This window comes from Equus quagga, chromosome 4, assembly GCF_021613505.1.
Source record: "Equus quagga isolate Etosha38 chromosome 4, UCLA_HA_Equagga_1.0, whole genome shotgun sequence".
NCBI lineage: Eukaryota > Metazoa > Chordata > Mammalia > Perissodactyla > Equidae > Equus > Equus quagga.
In genome coordinates this window covers 41,818,280-41,838,185 of record NC_060270.1, presented here as the reverse complement: position 1 = coordinate 41,838,185, position 19,906 = coordinate 41,818,280, and the positions used below count along the sequence as shown (strand labels likewise).

Here is a 19,906-nt window from a genome sequence, read left to right as displayed (position 1 = left end):
GTGGCACTAGATACCTTTGGTCAAAGTCCATACCCTAGTGAGCTATTTCTAGAAAACAGGGGTAGAGAAGAGCCTCTGGCATTAGCAAAAGATTAAAAATTGAAGCTAATATTAAAGACATCTTGTTCCTGTCTGGAGGGACGGCTGCCAGCCAAAACACATTTGAAGCTCTAATTACATACTTAAAGACATCCAAAATACCAAGCAGAAGTTATAGACTGCCTATCTGCCTATGGCGGAGCACATTTCTTCCAGTGGCAAAGTTACATCTGTTCCTTTGGACATACTTCATTACAAGTATTTGATAACCTTACACATATTTCCATTTACCCCTCACTAATGCACAACCTCCCTCTCCCTCTCTGCAACACACACACACGGACATACACACACATATATCATGGAGTGTATTTTTAGGTGACTTTTTATCTTTTTGGTAAGGACCCAATCACATCCCTATTAAATATTTACATTTCATAATTGTTACTTATCTTCATCTTTTTCTAAGTTCCCAACTTTCAACAGTTTATGAATATCTCATAAATAGAAATAAAACTTGCTGGGTTAAGTCTCAACTCAGACAACAAAAATCTTAAAACTCATCACAAAAAGATCTATTTCTTATCTCTTTACAATCATATCAATTTATAATAGATTGGGGAAGTTCATCGCAAGCCTTTTACATGCAGGCAATTTTAAAGGATAACACCCAGAGTTATTCTATTCTATTCTGATCTTGAATAGAATTTCAGTGAACGCGAAAGCCTCAGAAATGTCCGAAGAAAGAAAAGCTGAAAAGCTCTAGTGGCTTAAGACTTTTTTTTTAATACCCATTATCATGGCTTTCTTTTAAGCTAAAAAGCTCTTGGAGATGATTTAATAAAATGTGCTGATGCCTTGAGTATTTCACAACACAGAGACAGGCTCCATGTGATCTATTCATTTCATTCAGAAACATTTTTTTTGTGCAGACACAAGAATTTTTCCCACGACAGAAGTGTATGTGTCTTGCATCCCAATTAAACAGACCCTAACGTTAAGAACCTCCCAGGTCTATAATCTACTTTTTTGAATGAGCGTTGAAATTCAAAAGGACACTGCATACAGTAAACCAGAGTGCTTAAATGACCATATCCCAATAATATATTGGATACATAAGCTAATTACATTTCATATGTGAAACACCCAAAAGATTAACAGGTGTATGCCTTTTACTATAGGTTTATTTCCAGAAGCAGCAGTTATGGTCCTGCTAAGCCCAACTTTTCTCAGAATTTGAAGGGAAGATAAATTTTTAAATATATCAATAAAATGGAGAACTCACTCTAGTCCCAGGTTAACTCCAGCGATGCAGGGAGAGGGTAGCGTGGGAAGCTAGAACAATTCTACCGCAAACCCAAGAGCTGGCAACACTCTGCATGAGTTCAAGAAGTCCAAGGCAGATCGTGTGCAAACTGATGGGTGGGGAACCCACAGCCGTCGACCATCGGCATCGAAAATAACACCTCAGTGGTGACAATGTACCTTCTTCCCTTGATCTCCAATTATAACCAAACAATTTGCAGACAAGACTCAGAAATTGTTTTATTAAATTGAACACAAAATGCCTGTTATAATAACGTCAAGCCTTTATCAGAAATCATTACATAAGTGAGGATACACAGCCAAAATGAGCCATCAACATAAGCAGTGTAAATTTTAAATAACTTTCAGATTTCTATATTCAATATGCTGAAGAAAATAAAACCAAAAGAGCAATTTCAATTTCACAATTCACAGTTGATTGGTTTTAATCCCACGACACTTTTGTCATTTCTGGAGCCCCAGAACACAGATTTCCAAAGCAGTGACTGGCACTTGGCCCCAACAGCATACACAGATGTTAAGCCCCTGTACGACAGTTGCAGAAAATTTTAGGAAGCAATCCCAGTTTCATACAGTTTGGGCTGGCATTTATAAGCTATATCCTTTACCAGAGATATTGTTCTAGTGAAATAGCAGAAGCGGTTTTAAAAGTGTGCCATGCCATTAAATGAAGGGTTCTAAAGTCACCCTTGGTTTTTCATGATTTTATTCTCTAATTTAAAACAATAACTGCACTAAGATGCAACCTGAACAGTGGAGGCAAAATCAGTTTGCTTCTGGATCTAGAGCATACATCCAAGAGAGGCAACTTATTGTCCTAGCAAATACAGGGAATGCATTAGAGCAGAGTTGGACATCTCTAGTAAGGCATTTCAAAGCAGACACACCATACCCAAACTAAACAGATGATGATCAGCCGAGGATACCACAAGGTGAACACCAAGGAACAGAGAATCAACATGACATTCTTACAAAATGACACACTGATTTACAAAACCACAGAAAGGTGCTCAAGTAGCAAAAGAAGGAGAAACGACAACTAGCCACTCTAAAAGAGTTTTGTTCCTGGAAATGCCAGATTTGCAGAGTAGAAATAAACTTTATATGTGCTTTGCACAAGGATAATATCATTCATCCTGACACATGGGGTTACTTTTCCTTAAAAAAATATATCATGTAAAGAATATACATGTAATCAGTGATAGAGAACATCTGTTGTCACTAGTGAGGGGGTCACTTAAGCACTTACATAGAAAGAGCATTGTGTGAATCATGGTCATTTAAATGTAAAAAGAAATTTGATGAAAACTGCATTATTAGTATTCAACAGTGAAGTGAAATATTGAGCAATTGCATTGGCTTATTGAGGAATGTGACCATGAAAACATCCTTAAGTTCAAAGAATCATGAGATGCCTAAAAATGAAAGTCTAATTAGTAAAAATACATATTTTCATTTTAAGGGCCCCAAAGGAAGTGTTCAGCTATTTTGGAAGCCGTGAATAGGAACAAACAAGCACAAGAATATGAATCAGGAATACTGACGTTTCAATTCTGACTTATCCATTCAATCTTCATGACCTGGAGCAAGTTGCTTAAATTCTTCAGATTTTGTCCACAAAAAATTGACACAAAAATAAAGGCATATGTCAAAAAATTTTTCTAAACAGTACTAGAATAAAGCTAAAGATGGTTACTAAGGCTCACAATTTCAACAACTCATTGTACAGTACAATCGTTTTTAATCTTGCTAATTATGGCTAGAGGAAGCATGGGCAATTACAATTCTCAGGGAATGCAAAGGCTTTGGATAAATTAATGGTTTCAACTTTCTAAACCATTTAATCTGTTTTCTAGAGTTGTTTAAAACAGCTAACCATCTACGGGTTTGACTCTACTCCTCTCTACTTTCTGGCAGAACAGGTGACAATCACGAAAGGAGACGTGATAACATGGAGAAAAGCAGCAATAGGTTGAAATGAGGTATAAGCTGATTTAATAAACCCCAATCAGTAATTTACAGTTTCTTAAAGAAGCTGCATAGTTCATAATACGTCATAAGAAGAGGGGTAAAGAAAAAATTCTTATCATGAAACTTTAAAATGTATGACAACTAAGCTTTTCAAATGACCAACACCAGAAAACTTCGGTTTGAAAAGCTGTCTTCCCTCCCTCTAAGCACATACAAAAACAGAAACTGGAAGGCTTAAGTCCACAGGAGAAAAAACTGTATCTTAATTGGCTCAGGTTATCAACTTCATACACTGCTTTTTAAAAGATAATATTTAAACAAATATTAAAGTTAATGACATTTATGCTGAAGTGTTTAAAGGAAATGTATTGTCTGAAATTTACATCAAAATATATAAATTAAAAAAAACTCCATGGATTGATGGATGAATAGAGAAATGGACGGATATACGATAATACAAGTATATAGTAAAATGTTCATGGTAGAATCTAGTGGTGGGTATATTGTAAAAATTTTTTCAACTCTGATGTATGTTTGAAACTTTTCACAATAAAGTGTTGAGGAAAATGTTAATATTTCTACAACAAAATTAATTTACAAATGTGTTTTAAAAACTCAAAGTACTCAATTTAGAATTTTAAATTAATTGAAGTAGGGAAAATTTTGCTTTAAAAGGCCTCAAATCTGATTTGTGAAGATGCCTTTTTTTAACATAGAGATGAACTAACACAATAAATCTTGTGAAAAGCAATCTCTTCACATACTTCATTTGCAAATACATAATTTTCTCCTCTCTATAGAATAGACAAGTTTGAAAAAGACCACTGGAATAATGTTTTCCCAAAAATCGGCAGCAAGCTCCTCCCCAACCCCCCTCTCTATCATTCACTAAATATAAATGTAACACAGATCAAGGTGAAAAATAATCTATGACTGTTGCCCAACCTGGGACAACTGGATTCATTTTCAGGGTGTACAGTTCCTGATCAATAATGGTAGTTTTATTCAATATCAAATTGAGATTGCATTAAGGAAAAAAAAAAGATGTAGAACACAGAATCCACGCCAACCTTTGCTATTCCAAGCTCCTGTTTTATGAATTGTGAATAATGGCAATAATTCTATCGACTCTTCTCTCTGTGAAATGCGAAAACTTGCTAAAGGCACTCATATTCTGGGCTTAACGGAGACAGGGTCCCATAGGACCATAAGCCAGTATGTTTTTTGGTAGCGACCCAGAATGGGAGTTTACAAATGATTCTCCCATTCATAATGGGAAGAAAAAGTCAAACAGCTATCAGTAGAAATGTCAAATGAGAGGCTATTTACACAGCTATGTGTCCATTCAGCTAGACTGACAGTAACAGCTCACAATGTTAGGAATCCACCGCCAAAAACAAAAGCAACAACAAAACACTCTTTATTATGTAAGAAACTCCTAACCTGGCTGGTTAAACAAAAAGAAAAAATAGGTGGTAAGTTGGAATATTTTTTAAACATCTGTTCAAAGCCTGCATTAAATTTCTGCCTATATGGACAAAACATTTCTCTATTTCTAAAGCAGCTCTAACATCCTTAGTATATGACTCACCAAGTGCTTTAGAGAGCACTTCCAGCCTAAATTCCGACACTAAGGAAACAAAAGAGATTCAGTTTCAAACCCAGCATCCCTAAGCCTGTCTGTGAAGGATACCGTGTTGAACGGTTCCATGTGTCCCCTGACACAAGCAAGACTCATTTACATAGGTCACTGGACAGTCCTCAAACTGTCGTTGCTCATAGTCTCAGCCACTTCAGGCGTGAAAGAATCAAATTCCACTGCTAATCCTTCAAATCTATCTACAGAGGAAGATTTAACCAAATATACATATATGTTTATATATATATAGATATATAGATATATATAGTCATGCGACACTTAACAGGGATACGTTCTGAGAAATGCAGCATTAGGCAATTTTGTCACTGTGCAAAGATCATAGAGTGTACGTACACACACCTAGATGTATAGCCTACTACACACCTAGGCCACATGGTACTAATCTTGGGGGACCACCATCGTATATGCAGTCCATCATTGACCAAAACATCACTATGTGGCTCATGACTGTATATATGTTTATATATAAACATGAAATATATATATATATATATATATAATTTCTCCTTTTACCCTTGTTCAAAGTGTAGATATGGTAGCTATAAGCAAGCATACTAGTTCTGTAGAACAGCTTTGTAAAATAAGGTGGAAGATCTCATGCTTCCCTTTAGCTGTTTAAGTCAGAGGGACATAGGTTGATCTCAGACAGCCACACTTCTTCATTCAATCTCAGGGTTTCAAAAATCTTAAATGGTTTTCTAAATTTACCAACTAATTAGAAGAGGAAATAGTGAAGAAGAGTTGAAGAAGGAACTTTTTCAAAATGAATGGTATAAAAAAATATTCACCTTGCAGAATTCAGTGCAATAACAGACAAGCAGACAAACAATCATAATAAACAACATGCACCTATTTACAAGTTGCAGCACGTGATATACAAAGACGAGACCAACAAACTATTTTCTGGTCAGTGTCGAGTCAAAAGGATTACATGGCACACTCAGTTTTGTAGCTTAACTTTTTGAAAAAAGCATTTCGAAGGCATATGCAATCCAATCTTTTAATTGGAACATGGAATTATTCCTTTATGACTTTTTGCCCTCAATATCTTAGAAGAGGTCCTAAATGTTGTCTTCTAACATTGATTCTGAATGACAACTCACATGAAAATATTCACAGAGAAAAGAGACCTGGATGCTATGAGTTCTTGCAGATGATTACTGAAATCTACTTAACTCATTTAACTAAAGGTTTTCCGTCATTTAGGCCTCTGTCCGTCCTTATATACAGCATATAAAAAGATACTCACGTGATTCCTGGGGAGGACAGGGAGCAAACGCTAAAGCATATTACAGAGCAGGACTGGACTTCACAAATGAAACCAACGGAGATCACGTACCACTGACTGCAGTAGTAACAGCCTTCTTTGACAGGGAAAAAACACTGTCTCTCAGGAATGCATGAGTATGAGAAACTGTACCATGCAGAGATGTATTTATTTAGGCATTTCCTTTCTGGCAACCTCTGTCACCCTTTGTTTCACCTATGGAACACAGGAGAATTTTGCAAGGTAACAAGCCCAAAACACAACCCGCTGTCATAGGGATCTGAGATTCTTTGGGAGGGATGTGTATGTAACCTCTATAAATGATCACGGAACTTTGCATGGAACATCAACTTCCTAGAGTTTGGAAATCAAGGAGCAAACCGAGTATTGTAGGCAATATGGTATCTAAAGTGTCGTATAAAACAAACACATAGCTCTCTTTTAGTGCAAAAAAATACAGCAAGTAAGAAGGAACACTATAAATCTAACTTTTTCCTTTAAAAGAAGATGCATCTATGCATTCATAACATCCATTAAGGGCACTGGGAGACTGGAAACCTGAATACACAAGGCCAGGAAAAACATCAAGGCCTTAAGTCCACTGCTTTTTGTATAAATATCATGAAATCATTAAGTGGGCAGAGGGGGGGAAACCCTTCCTTTAGTTTTATTTGTAAAGCAAAAACTGAAAGTGAATGAATGCCACTTTTACAAAATGTAAATTCTTATCCACAATCTTTTACTATTTTCTGAAATAAGGATTCAATGGAATCTTCTCTATGGTATCACATAAAACTATATACACATAGTTTTATATATATATGTGTGCGTGTGTGTGTGTATATATACATACATACATGCATACACACACATACACAGAGAGAGAGGGGGGGAAAAAATGAGATTTTTAAATAATCATAGAACCAAGTGGCCAGCACTATAGTATTAAAATCTACCAAAAAATTATACTTAGCAGCAAAATGAGTAACCTACTAACCAACAAAATAAGCTCTAAATTGCCCTAAACTAACCAACTGTACTTTATAGATTACTGCAAAAAGAGTTTCTAGATTAAGAGTCACAGGTCTAGATAGAATCGCAACAGGACATTATTTCATTCTTCCGCGTCTAGAAGAAAAAAATTACTAAACAACTCTACTTTTCAAAAAACCACCACTTCAACAGAAGAGTAACTGTATATTGTACCAGAGGTTAATCACAAAACTGAATTTTAAGTATGGGTCTAGGTTGTTCAAAAATTGTTCAGAAGCATTAAAGGAAAGGAATGATGATTATAATTTCCCTTCTCTCCATCTCTTTGCCTACAGAATTCTCAAGGAAAAACAAGAGTTTTATATTTAATTAATAATATAAGCAATCAAATGTGAATTGACCATAGTGCAAAGATACTGCTCAATATAAACTTCCTGGTGAATGTGGCCTCTCAAAAGAAGTATGGATGAGCACCGGTCTTATCCACATAAATACAGTAAGTCGATAAAATACAGTCAGTCAAAGTTCATAGAGTGTTCCACTAGTTAATCTAGATATACACTAGAGCTTCTTATTTTAAAAACAGAAAACAAAAGTAATACTGCTGTAATTATCACATACCAAAATAATCAATAATGTATTTCTATTATCTTCATGGAAGCTGAATTATAAAGAATGAAACCAAAGTTCATGTATTTTTCTACTGGAAATGATGATACTGAAATTTGATTAACTTTTTAAAATTCCTCTCTATCTATGAAACAGTAAGGCAGTGGTATTTTTCAGGACAGCCAACAAACCAGCAAGACAGAAAAGAATGTAAGTAAAATGTAAGGATCAGTTTATCTGAAAAGTCTGCCAAAACAAATATCAAGAGATCTGAACTCATGATTGAGGCCATCATATAAATACATGTTACTATCAATGAAGTAACTCTAAACTGAAAAATCAAACACATCTTTACATTTCCTAAAATCAGTTGAAAAATATTTTTTAAAAAAATATCATATCTATCTTAAACTCACTGGATATTCAAATGTGAGGCTTGGAAACCCCACAACACAGCTGGGGCATAAAAATGAGCTTACTAGACAAGCTAATTCAACTAGGGGGAAAAAAAAGAGGAGGGAAGAAGGTGGCATTTAAACATGGGAAATCCACAACTGGAAATGAAGTTTCACTGTTTGGAAGTCCACAAGCACATTGGGAGTGTCTGAATCCAAGAAAACCTGCATTTCAATAATGGGAGGACATGATAAGGGGAAAAAGCATCCTGGGAGAGATTTTAATGCAGTTTACAACACTATATCCTACACAATCCTACAAGGCATTGAGTTGAGGTGATGGTTCTAAAGAAGCCTCAGGAAACTGAAATCTCTGCTTGTGTTTTTGTTGTGATCTGAAGTGAGAACTCAATAATATTCTTTACTTAATGGTACATAAAACTAAAATTACAAAAGATGAAATTTTCAAATAGTTAAAGCTCTAAGTAGTCAGGTTACTAGTTGACCAGATCTTGGTCAAGATAAAAAGTTATTTCTCATGGGGTAGGTAGGTCACATGCTCTAAGTAGCTCAACACAACGGACCTGCAAAAGCATCATGACCTAAGAAGCACGTTCTTTTCCTTCCCCAGTTTTGACATCTCATGGTACCACTGCAGGTTACACAACATTAAGCAGAGAAATGTACTCATATCAAAAGGACCAAAAGCAGGGCACGTTGACAGAAGGCAAACAACAGGCAGGACAAGCTGCTCTATCTGGATACAACCATCACTATACATATCCCAGATTCTCCATCTCATTCCTGTACCGCTGTTCCGACACCTTGCTTTTATGTTGCTTGCTCTCCAAGTGCTGTCGGAATTCCACCTCTTCGCCAGCCCCAACATTACACATTGAGCAGTAAAACTGGCCACTGGGAGTAACACACATGGCCAGATCACGTGGAATCCTCTGCCGAGAGCGGGGATTGAAGTAAGGACCTGGGAAAGCAAGAGATAAAAGTAATGTAGTCACTTCAAAATATTCACTAAGTGAATGATGACAGTTTGATCAATTATCACTGCAATTTGTAATTCTAAGTTCAAATTATGAAATTCACAGACTCTTAGCTTTAAATGAATGGGAAGCTAATGGATTTTTTTAAATTACAATTTTATACTAGTTCAATCTAAAAAGCTAAAATGATTCCTCTAACTATTGTCAGAAAGGTTATTCTGGAGCCAAACCCAAACTCTAAATGACAATGTCTCTAAGAAAGTGAATGCAATTTTAAAAATAATTTAATTTCCAAGCATTATATGGAAAGTTTTATAATTATACTAACTCCTTAATCCAAAAATTCTACTTCTAAGAAAATATTGAAAATTTTTGCATAGAGATTTATCAACAAGGACATTTATTTCTTTCATCAGTGTTTATAAAAGCTTTTATAGGTGGAAGTGGGGAGAGGAGAGATCAAAAAACACAATTTGAAAAATTATGGTAATAAATGCAATGGAAAATTATGCAGTCACTAAAAATAATGAAAACTCTTTAATTACATTAAAATGTGATTACAATATGCTATTAAATGAAACAAGACTATCACAAAATATGATCACATTTCTATTTAAAAAAATAGATTAAAATGACATACAAAAATGGTAAATTATTGATAATTTTTTCTTTTTATATAACTGACCTCTTAAGTTGGACCATTAGCTTATTAATTTTCTGCTTTTCTTTTCTACTATAATGTTTAAGGCTTTTCTCAAAATATTACTTTCACTGCATCCTATAAATTTTGATATACTTTTATTACTGTTTGGTTCTAGGAATTTTTAATTTCTAGTATAGTTTCTTCTTTGACCCATGAGTTGCTTCAAAGTGTTCTAAAATTTCCAAACTGGGGCCAGCCCAGTGGTGCAGTGGTTAGGTGCGCATGTTCCGCTTCGGTGGCCCAGGGTTCACTGGTTCAGATCCCAGGTGCGGACATGGCACCACTTAGCGAGCCATGCTGTGGCAGGCATCCCACATACAAAGTAGAGGAAGATGGGCACAGATGTTAGCTCAGGGCCAGTCTTCCTCAGCAAAAAGAGGAGGACTGGCAGCAGTTAGCTGAGGGCTAATCTTCCTCAAAAAAAAAAAAAATTTCCAAACAAATACAAATTTTGTGGGGCTTTTTATATTTTGGTTATTGACATTTCATTTACTTGTACTCTGGTCAGAGAACATAGTCTAAACTGCCTTCTGTCCTAAAGTTTATTTTATTGAATATTAATACAGCTATCTCAGCTTCCTTCATTTCATGTAATCTTATAATCTTTGTCTTTTAACTGGGACTTTAGTAAATTTACCATTATTGTAATTACTGATATATGTTTAGAATTTTATTAATTATATTACATTGTACATATCCCTTTCTATATATCCCTGTTTTCTATCTATCCCTTTTTTCTATGCTTCTCTTGCCTTTCCAATAAACTTCGTTTTTCACTTGTTTAACTGTTCACGTGAATGACCTGTGCTGGCACGTGTATGCCCTGCAGGCTGGGGCAGCAGGAGGATGAGGGATGACTCAGTCCTACTCTCCCTACTGAGGATAATCAGAAAATGCAGAAAACGTTCCTATAAACTAGTAGTTCTGAACTGAAGGTGTATGTCAGAAGCCCTGAGGAAGCATTTTCAAAACACACGTTTGCGCCGCCCTGTAAATTTACCGATTAAAAACCTCTCAGTCAGGGTGCAGGCATGTGTGTTTTATAAAAACTCCCAAGATAGTTCTTATTCACCACACTGGTTAAACACCACTGCAATAATCTTTTTATTTTCCCCAACAAACGGGAATTTAACATGGTGCAACTTTAAACCAAATATCCCATTTTTACGATGTATTTCACATTTCTCAGCTGGCAAATACCAGCAGCATAAAGGGATTATGATAAGAGATCTTAAAACATACACTATGGTTTAAAACCAAAAGAGATAATATACTAAATAGGAAATAAATACAACCAGAAATAAAAAGCAGCTTGAAAAGCCACCAGACCAATTCAACAAAACAATAGCTAACCCCAAATTCTCAGGGCTATCTATAAAGGAAATCAAAATAAAGAAGACCATTTGCAGAATGCAGCTGAGGTCTGTCGGAGCCCAGGGAGTACCTGCATTATTCTGCACTGCATACATATTTCTCCTATTAGGCATCATCTTATATTCATTCCCTTCTTTCCGGGTCCGCCTTTGACCAGGCTCTGAGGATTCCCTGGAAAAAAGAAATTTCAAAAGTTAGACTTCTCAGCAAGGATCCCTTTCGATTCTTTTTCTCCAAAGACAGCCTCACACAACACTGGCCTCAGAGAAAACGGCAATACCTACGAGAACGAGTTACTCTGAGCCTCCGCCAGCCGGAGCCTCTTGGCGTGGTTCTTCCCGCGGTAGTGAGCCTGGGCCACAGCCGGAGAACTGAAGGAGGCGTCACAGAGCTTACAGTAATCGTTCTCGGTGGCCAGGATCACTCTGCCTCCCGGCTTAAAGGAGCCCATCTGATGTGGAAGACACAGAACACAAGGTCAAAAAACATGGAGTTTATTCCCTCCTTCACCTCAAAGTTCCTTCTAAGAAGCAAAAATAACCGAAGGTTATGGCATGACCACAAGCACTCAGCTTTAAAAGGAAAGAAAATAACTCATTGCAAAAAAAGAAAGCAAGCAAGCCTAGGAGACACTTCATCATGATTTTGCATGACAACCACCTACGTGTCAAACAGATGAATAGCTCATTGCTATCTCCATTGAAGAAATTTTTTTTAAAAAGTTTAAAAACCCAGCATGGAAGATTTTGGGCAGTAAAGGTAAGGCCTAAGGTCACATTACCAGAAAGAGTAAAGTCTGCCCAGAATCCACCAACAAACATTTGTTGAACGCCAGTTTCTCGGGCTTGCTATCTAACACGGAAGGGATGTAGACATATATTAAGAAGTGAGCCCCTGCCCTCAGAGAGGCTACAACTTAGCTACAGATATAACAGAATTAGGAGGAAATAACCAGCAGACCCAGACCATGGTACTCAGGTTGGGAAACAACGAATTGAGAGAAACCTAAGACAGTGCCTGCAAGATAGCATGCACTCAAATACTGTTGGGTTAGCAAAAAACGACAAACTAGATTTTAGCTAGAGGACGATAACACACACCAGAAAGAGTCTGGAAAGCGTATCATACGAGGACCAGCTGAAGGAAACAGCACTGTTTCAGCTGAAGGGGAAGGTTTTTCTGGGGATAAGATAGCTGTCTTCAAAAACTGCGAAGGGCCAGGCTATGAAAGAAGGCGAGGGCAGTTTGCCCAGGAGGACGGAGAGGGCTGAGAACAGTCCTGAGAAGGAGCAGCCATCCAGTTCCCGGGCAGCCTGCAGGAATCAGTACCGGGACAACTATTCTGCCCGAAGCTCGCTCTGACTATTTTCCTGCCCTCTAACTGGGTTTTTAACACATCTCATTTACCCCACAAATCCATGAGGACAGAGGAACAGCTGGTATTGCCATCCACACTTTAAGTACTGGAAAACTGACATTCAGAAAAGTAAAATTATACTGTGGTGGTTAGGAGTAGCAGTGTACGGTAGAAAGAAATTCTTGCTCCACCACTTTACAAAACGTGTAACGCCACGTGTTACTTAGCTTACCCGAGCTTCTAACTCACTTCCAGGTGACACTCATGCTGCTGGCCGATGGACTACACTTTGAGTAAGAAAACGAATATCGCTAAGTTGTTGTGAGCTTTAAATAAGTCAGGGCCCAGGAGTACAATGAGGCACTTTCCATGCGCACAAAATTTAAGGGAGCATCCAAAAAACTCAGCAATCAAGATAAGTAATATTTTAATGGAATATTTTTACAAATCACACAACGCAAAAAAAGAAATCAATGAGGAACAAAATATCAAAATTTTAAATAAAGATAGGATCAGGAACAGTGCCATGCCAAGCTACATTGCGGCCTGACGCAAACAGAAACTCAGTAATGCTTAGCTTGTGTTTCAGTTTTTGATGTTTTGTTTACCATTGATTTTTTTCACATTAATTTTGAATTTTTTAAATATTGTATTAAAATATTTATCTTGATGGAGGACTGGGTTTTTGGCTCCCTCTTAAATTTTGTGCCTAAGTCGAGGGCATCCCTCACCTCATCCCAATCCAGCCCTGAATGAAGTAATGCATGAAAAGTGCTTAGCAGAGTGCCTGGCATAGTAAGTACTCAATTAAAGCTATTATTATTTATGACCATTGTATTGTTCTACAGACAGTTAATACTTCAAAGACAGGTTAAGGAGTAGAATGCATATTTCAGAGGCTATTAAAATGCAGGATATCTTGCCTAAAACACCTGCTCTATCTTCCAAAGAGTGAAAGGAACTTGGCTCTCAAGTGTGCGTCATCATACCAAAGTCCAGAGAGGGTTTATGCAGGCTCTCTGCCTGTAAGAGGTAAGAAGAGGGCAACCTCAAGAAACTGATCTTGCTGGAAGGCAAAATACAAGGTAAATGAAATTAACTGCAATAAAGATATAAATATTTAAAAATCTCTCTTTTCATTCAGGGCTTAGCCTAAACACTCAGGGTCACTTAACCCAGAATTCTGAGAAATGCATAAAGACTCACAAAACAAAGTGTTTCATCATTTGAGGCATCACAACCAAAGTGAATGAGAAATCTCAAGGTCCATGGATTTGGGTATGCATTAAATCCAGAATGTGAGTTCAAGGAGTGAAAAGCACCAAGTAAGATCTTGGAGGAGTGGTTACAGATGGGCCCATGGCCCACAAATTTCATCCACGACCATCTGTGCCCAGGACAGCTTCCACCCAGATACACGTGTCTCACCTGCGGAGGGACTGGAACCGCTGGAGTAGCCACAGCTTCCACGGCACTGCTCACCCTGGCAGGAGGGGGACAGCTGTTTGCTGCATAGTAATTTCGGAGTTTCTTACCATGATTTTTACCCTAGAAGTAAAATGAAATGAGTAATCACCATGAGGAAAATTTATCAAATTGAGTGAATCAATGTATTCACTGAAAAAAAAAATAAAAAAAAAAAAACAGAAGCAATACTAACTACATTTTATTCTTTTGGATAAATGTAACACTGGGGTAAACAGACCACTAGCTAGATTTGATTACTAGATCTTCAAGGAAAAGAGTCTACTCTTTGATTCTAACAAAATGATTAAATTTCTCTGGGAAAGATAAGGGAACAAAGCCAGAAGAAATTAATTTCCTATATATTTCTAGAAAAGTATCACATTTTCCAGGGATCTGTGTCCTCCCCCAACTTGCTGTCCCTCAGATGCCACTGCCTAAATATGAATTTCATGACACTCTGATCTAATCTACTTTATACATCAGTAATGAAATGGATAATCCAATTATTTTTACAAAAATAGCACTTACAGAGTATCTTTTTACTTACAAAGGACTCTCATGTGCATTAGCTCATTTGCTGCTCACAAAATCCTGTACGAGGAATTTGCTAATATTATCCACATAGGACTGCTGAGGAACTGTCATCCAGAGAGTGTGGGGCACCTGCCTCTGACACCTCCAGCAGGGCATCAGAGAAGCCAGAGCTTGAGGCGGGCCTTTGGAGTCCAAAGCAAGGCCTTTTTTCACTACAGCACGACGGCTTCAGGATGCACTGTGAACCTCTATGAAAATGCATTTGCCTCTCTGGTTGTGTTCTGTTTATTATTCATGTGATTATATTCTTTGAATTGATATAAACTGGTGGGAAGGGTCAGTGGCCTAAAAGCATTCTAAATGAGGGTAAAGAGTATATGATTCTTTAAATTGCAGTGTAAAATTCAAACCGGCAGCCAGACATTTATTCACCATCTACCATATGTTCAGCCCTAGAAATAAACAGGACCGCACACACTCTAGCGGAGACAGATCCATGAGCAGTTAAAGTAATGAGCTAAGTTCCACCTTCTGACCACTGGGATGCCCAAGGGGCTCTTACCATGGTCACAGGGACCTGCAGGGAGTCAAATCCAGTGGTCACGTCTGTGCCTTCGTCATATTCTAACTAAACAGTGTGACACAACTGATACTCCCTTCTGTTGTCTTCTACGACTCCCTCTTACCTCCCTACCTCTCATTCTCTAAACACTGCAGTGTCCAAAGCTCTACCCTTGGCCCTCTTCTCTCTCCATCTGCACTCAACCTCTTGGTTATTTTACTCAATCTCACAGTTTAAAAATATAATCAATAAGGTGGTGACTCCCCAAGTTATCTATCTCCATCCCTGTTATGGGATGAATATTTGTGTCCATCCAAAACTCAGATGTTGACACCTAATCCCAATGTGATGGTATTTGGAGGTGGGATCTTTAGGAGGCAATTAAGTCATGAGGGTAGAACCTAATTAGTGCTCTTTTAAGAAGAGGCCAGAGAACTCCCTCACCCTCTTTCTGCCATGTGAAGATACAAGGAGAAGTCGGCAGTCTGTAATCTGGAAGATGGCCCTCACCAGCACCCAACCATGCTGGCAGCACCCCCATCTCCAACTTCCAGCCTCCAGAACTGTGAGAAACAAAGGTTTGTTGCTTACGCCACCCAGTTTATGTTAATTTGCCATAGCAACCTAAACAGACTAAGACAATCCCTGACCTCAAGAGCTATATATCCAATTGCCTCCTTGCCATCCACACTTTACAGTCTTATGAGGTACATCCAACTTAAAATATCTAAAATCTAACTTATGATTCCTCCCCCACAGAACTTTCTCATCACTGCCACCACCACTAGGTAGCCACATGTCAGTATATGACACCACCATCCACCCAGTTACTCAAGAAAAGTCCAAGGGTCCTTTTCTTGATTCCATCCCTCCTTAAAACCAACACATCCAATCCATCAGCAAGTCTTTCCAGCCTACCTCCAAAATATACCCAAAGTCTTTCCTCTTCTTTCCATGGACACTACAAATACCAGAGTCATCCAAGCTATCAACGCTTTTCATGTGCAGTAGGTAACAACTCCTAACTGGTCTATGTTTTCCCTCTTGTCTCCCTATAATTCTCCTCATCTCAGTCAGAGTGATAATTCTAGACTTAAATCACATCATGTCATTCTCTCACTCAAAATCTTCCAATGGCTTCCCACTGCATTTGAAATAAAAAATTGACAGAGCTTACCTAGAGGGCCCTACATGATTTGGCCCTGTCTACTTCTTTAATTTTATTTCATACAGCACCCCTTCCCTTTTCTCATCATGCTCCTGCCTCACTGGCCTTCTTTCTGTTCCATAAACACGCAAAAACCATTCTAGCTCCAGGACCTTTGTACTTTCTGTTCCTTCTGCCTGGAATGTTCTCTTTTCAGATCTCTGCATGGCTAGCTTATTGTTATCTTTCGGGTCTCAACTCAAACAACTTCTCACTCAATCTGAAGTGTCAAACCCATCTCTCACCCCCCACTACTCCCACACATTTCCATCACATGGCCATACTGCCTCGTTTTATTTTACCATAGTAAGACATCGCTATCTAAAACAAAACTTTGTTTACTTGTTTTTTCTCTTTCCTATCCCCTGGAGTGTAGACTCCTTGAAAATAAAGACCTTGTCTATCTTGTTTACTGTTTTATCACCAATTTCTAGAACAATTTCCAGCATATAGCAGGCAATCAATAAATATGTGTTGGATAAATGAATCAAGTATTATAATGGAGATAAAAAATAAACTGCCAGGACAACACAGAGAAGCAATTTCTCATTTCGAACACAGAGAAGCAATTTCTCATTTCTGCCTGAATGTGTCAGGGAAGACTTTCCTAAAAGAGGGACATTTGAGTCATCTTTTAAAATGAGCAAAAGTTTACCAGGCAGGTAAGCAGTGAGGGGGAAAAAAACTGTCAAGAGAGGAAAGTGTCTGAGCAAAGGTCTTGCCTGCTGGAGAGACGGTCTTCAGGATCCTCTAAAGAGTGAGGAGTTGATAGACATTATCCTTAATGGTTTTGTCCATGATACAGAACTTGGACTTTGCAGTCAGTAGGGGGCCTCTGAAGGACTTCAAGCAAAGCAGTGACATGACCAGACTGCCCCTGATAAGATCATCTTGGGACCAACATGGGGGATAAATCAGAGTAGATCAGAACTTAGAAGCTGGCACTATAGGGAAGAGAACCAAAGACAAAGCTGTGGGACACTATCATACAGAGTGCAGTAGAGAATGAAGATCTAGAAAATGAGCCTGAGAAGGCCTGGCCTGTGAAGTAAGATGAAAACCAGACAAGTATAGTATCCTGGAAGCCTAGAACAAGGTATTTCAACAGAAGAGTCTACTTAGATACATTATGACTCAGGAACTTTTACTTCCAGGTATTACCAAACAGAAACACACATAGAAGGAGACAGCTACAAGAACGTTCCTAGAAGGACTGTTTGCAACCACTGAAAACTGAAACTTAAGTGTCCAACTACAGGATAATGGATATGTTGTAGCCTAGTCACACAATGGAACACTACAGTGAAAAACATTCTAAGGCCTTGCAGTGGCAACATGAATGTTTCTCATAACAAAATGTTGAATAAAAAAAGCAAGTCACAAAAGAAGACATGTAAGAATAATCTGTTTAATATGAGGGTTAAAAACATGGAAAAAATACTATATATGATATAGAAAAACACATATATAGCAAGAGTACAAAAAAAAGTGGGATAACAATAAATACCAATTCAGCACAGCAGCTACATCTGGGAGCACGAGAGTGGAAACTATTGGGAAAGGATACTGGGGCTTCAATTGAGTTGATAATTTTCACTCTTTAAGCCAGAGGGCAAATACACAGGTTCATTATATTATTTTTAATACTTTTTTATGTCTGAAGTATTTCATAATAATTTTAAACCACCACCAACAAGAAAAGGAAATGGTTCACCAGGTCAGGACAGAGAAGTAATGCTTGGATTTGAAAAGACAAAAGTCAAGAATATCGATGGTAAGAACCATTTCAGGAAAGGAGTAGATGATAAAAGATCCAATGGAGTGGCTTAGGGAGAGAATGGGAAACATGAAAATGGAGACAACCAGTATAGGCAACCATTTAGAAGAGCTCTACTAGGACAGGGAGCGAGAAATAGGGTAGAGAGTGAGAGGGGGAGATGAATCAAAGGAGGACTGTTTTAAAGATGGGTTTTACTTAAGCCCTGTTTGCATGACAACGGGAGAAATCAGTAAAAAGGGAAGAACAGATGAAGCAGGAGCTAAAGCATGGCTCCAGGAGCACAGGCCACAAAACGGCAGAAGAAGATGAGATACACAGTACTGTGGGAGGGGTCAACTTTAGACAGTATCACATATTTTATTTCCAAAGCAGTATCCACAGAAGTATTCAAGCAGATATTGCATCCATACATAATGATAGTAATAGCAACTAACAATTTTTGAGCACTTATGTGACATGCAGTGTTCGCATACTTTATAAATATTATCTCCTTTAATACTCATGAAATCTCTACCAAGTAGGTATACTTATTATCCCCATTTTACATATGAGGGCACTAAGCTCAGAGAGTTAAAAACTCGCCCAAGAGCTTCCAGATAGCTAGGTAGTGGCTGCCTAGATTTGCATCTCCCGATATATCTTCTACAAACAATGGAGAATAACAAGATAAACAAATAAAACTACACAAAAACCATGCCCCCTACACAACTAGAAGCCACAAAATGCCCAGACTTAGAAATAACTGTAGGTAAAAAAGAAAAAACATCAAACCCCAGTGAGCAACCACTCATGCTCCTGCCACAAGGCTTCACAGTAAGCAAGAGCAGTCTGACAAAAACTGCAGGAAAGAGAGAAGACGGAGCTGGCAGCAGACCCAAAATTGCTTTATAACCTCCACTAGAAAAAGTAAGTCCCCTACGGCTGTAAATACTAAAGCATGATCTGGTCACTGATTGCTGGAGAGGGGCTTAAATGTACACAAGATCTGAAGTGATTCTCTTCAAAGTGGCTTCTGGAGGAGAAAAAGGCAAAAGGAAGGGAGAAGCACCCTTTGGCAACTGGAAGGTGAAGAGGAGGAAAAGAAGCAAAACTGGAAAAGCTAGCATCCTCCGAGACAAAAACAAACAGAACGAAAACCAGAGGACATACGAACCTCCCCCTGACCACCAAAAAGGACAAAAATTATTAAAGAACTGGACCCTGCTGCAGTTATAGAAGAGGCTGCCATGGAATTAAGAATCTCATAAACCACCCAAAATCCACAAACTGAACAGATGAAAAGTTAAGCCTTTACAAAGTTACTACCAAAAAAAATCAACACATCTCAGCAAATGAACCCCCCCAAGAAAAAAACATGAAACAAAAGAAAACCATCAAGACAACAATTCAGATTGAATAAAATATATTCAAACAAGAATTTGAGGATATGAAAAAGCACCTTAAATCATGAATTCAAAATGTATACTTAAAAAATGGGCAAAACATAGTGAGAAATAAAAAGAAGGGTATTTAAATTCAGAAAAGAAAAAGAGAGTCACATCAAAAATGAGAAGTAAATACAAATACCAAAGGAGAATAGACTCAAGTAAAAACATACTAAGAGGTGTTGAAGGAAGAAAACCAATCAAGAAAATAAAAATGATACAAACAAAAAATTTAAAAGG

General features: G+C 37.8%; 1 protein-coding gene across 2 annotated transcripts in view; it reads right to left on the bottom strand.

The window, feature by feature from the left end:
* Window positions 1–1,558: 1,558 nt before the first annotated feature.
* ZMAT3 (zinc finger matrin-type 3) overlaps window positions 1,559–19,906 on the bottom strand; it is a 31,747-nt gene continuing 13,399 nt past the window's right edge. For both annotated transcript variants that reach the window (XM_046659224.1, XM_046659223.1), the window contains 4 exons: window positions 14,121–14,240; window positions 11,620–11,786; window positions 11,406–11,506; window positions 1,559–9,242 (listed from right to left, as the gene is read on the bottom strand). In XM_046659224.1, the coding sequence (XP_046515180.1) occupies window positions 9,034–9,242; window positions 11,406–11,506; window positions 11,620–11,786; window positions 14,121–14,240 (597 nt within the window). In that variant the 3' untranslated portion in view covers window positions 1,559–9,033. The remainder of the gene's footprint in view (window positions 9,243–11,405; window positions 11,507–11,619; window positions 11,787–14,120; window positions 14,241–19,906) is intronic.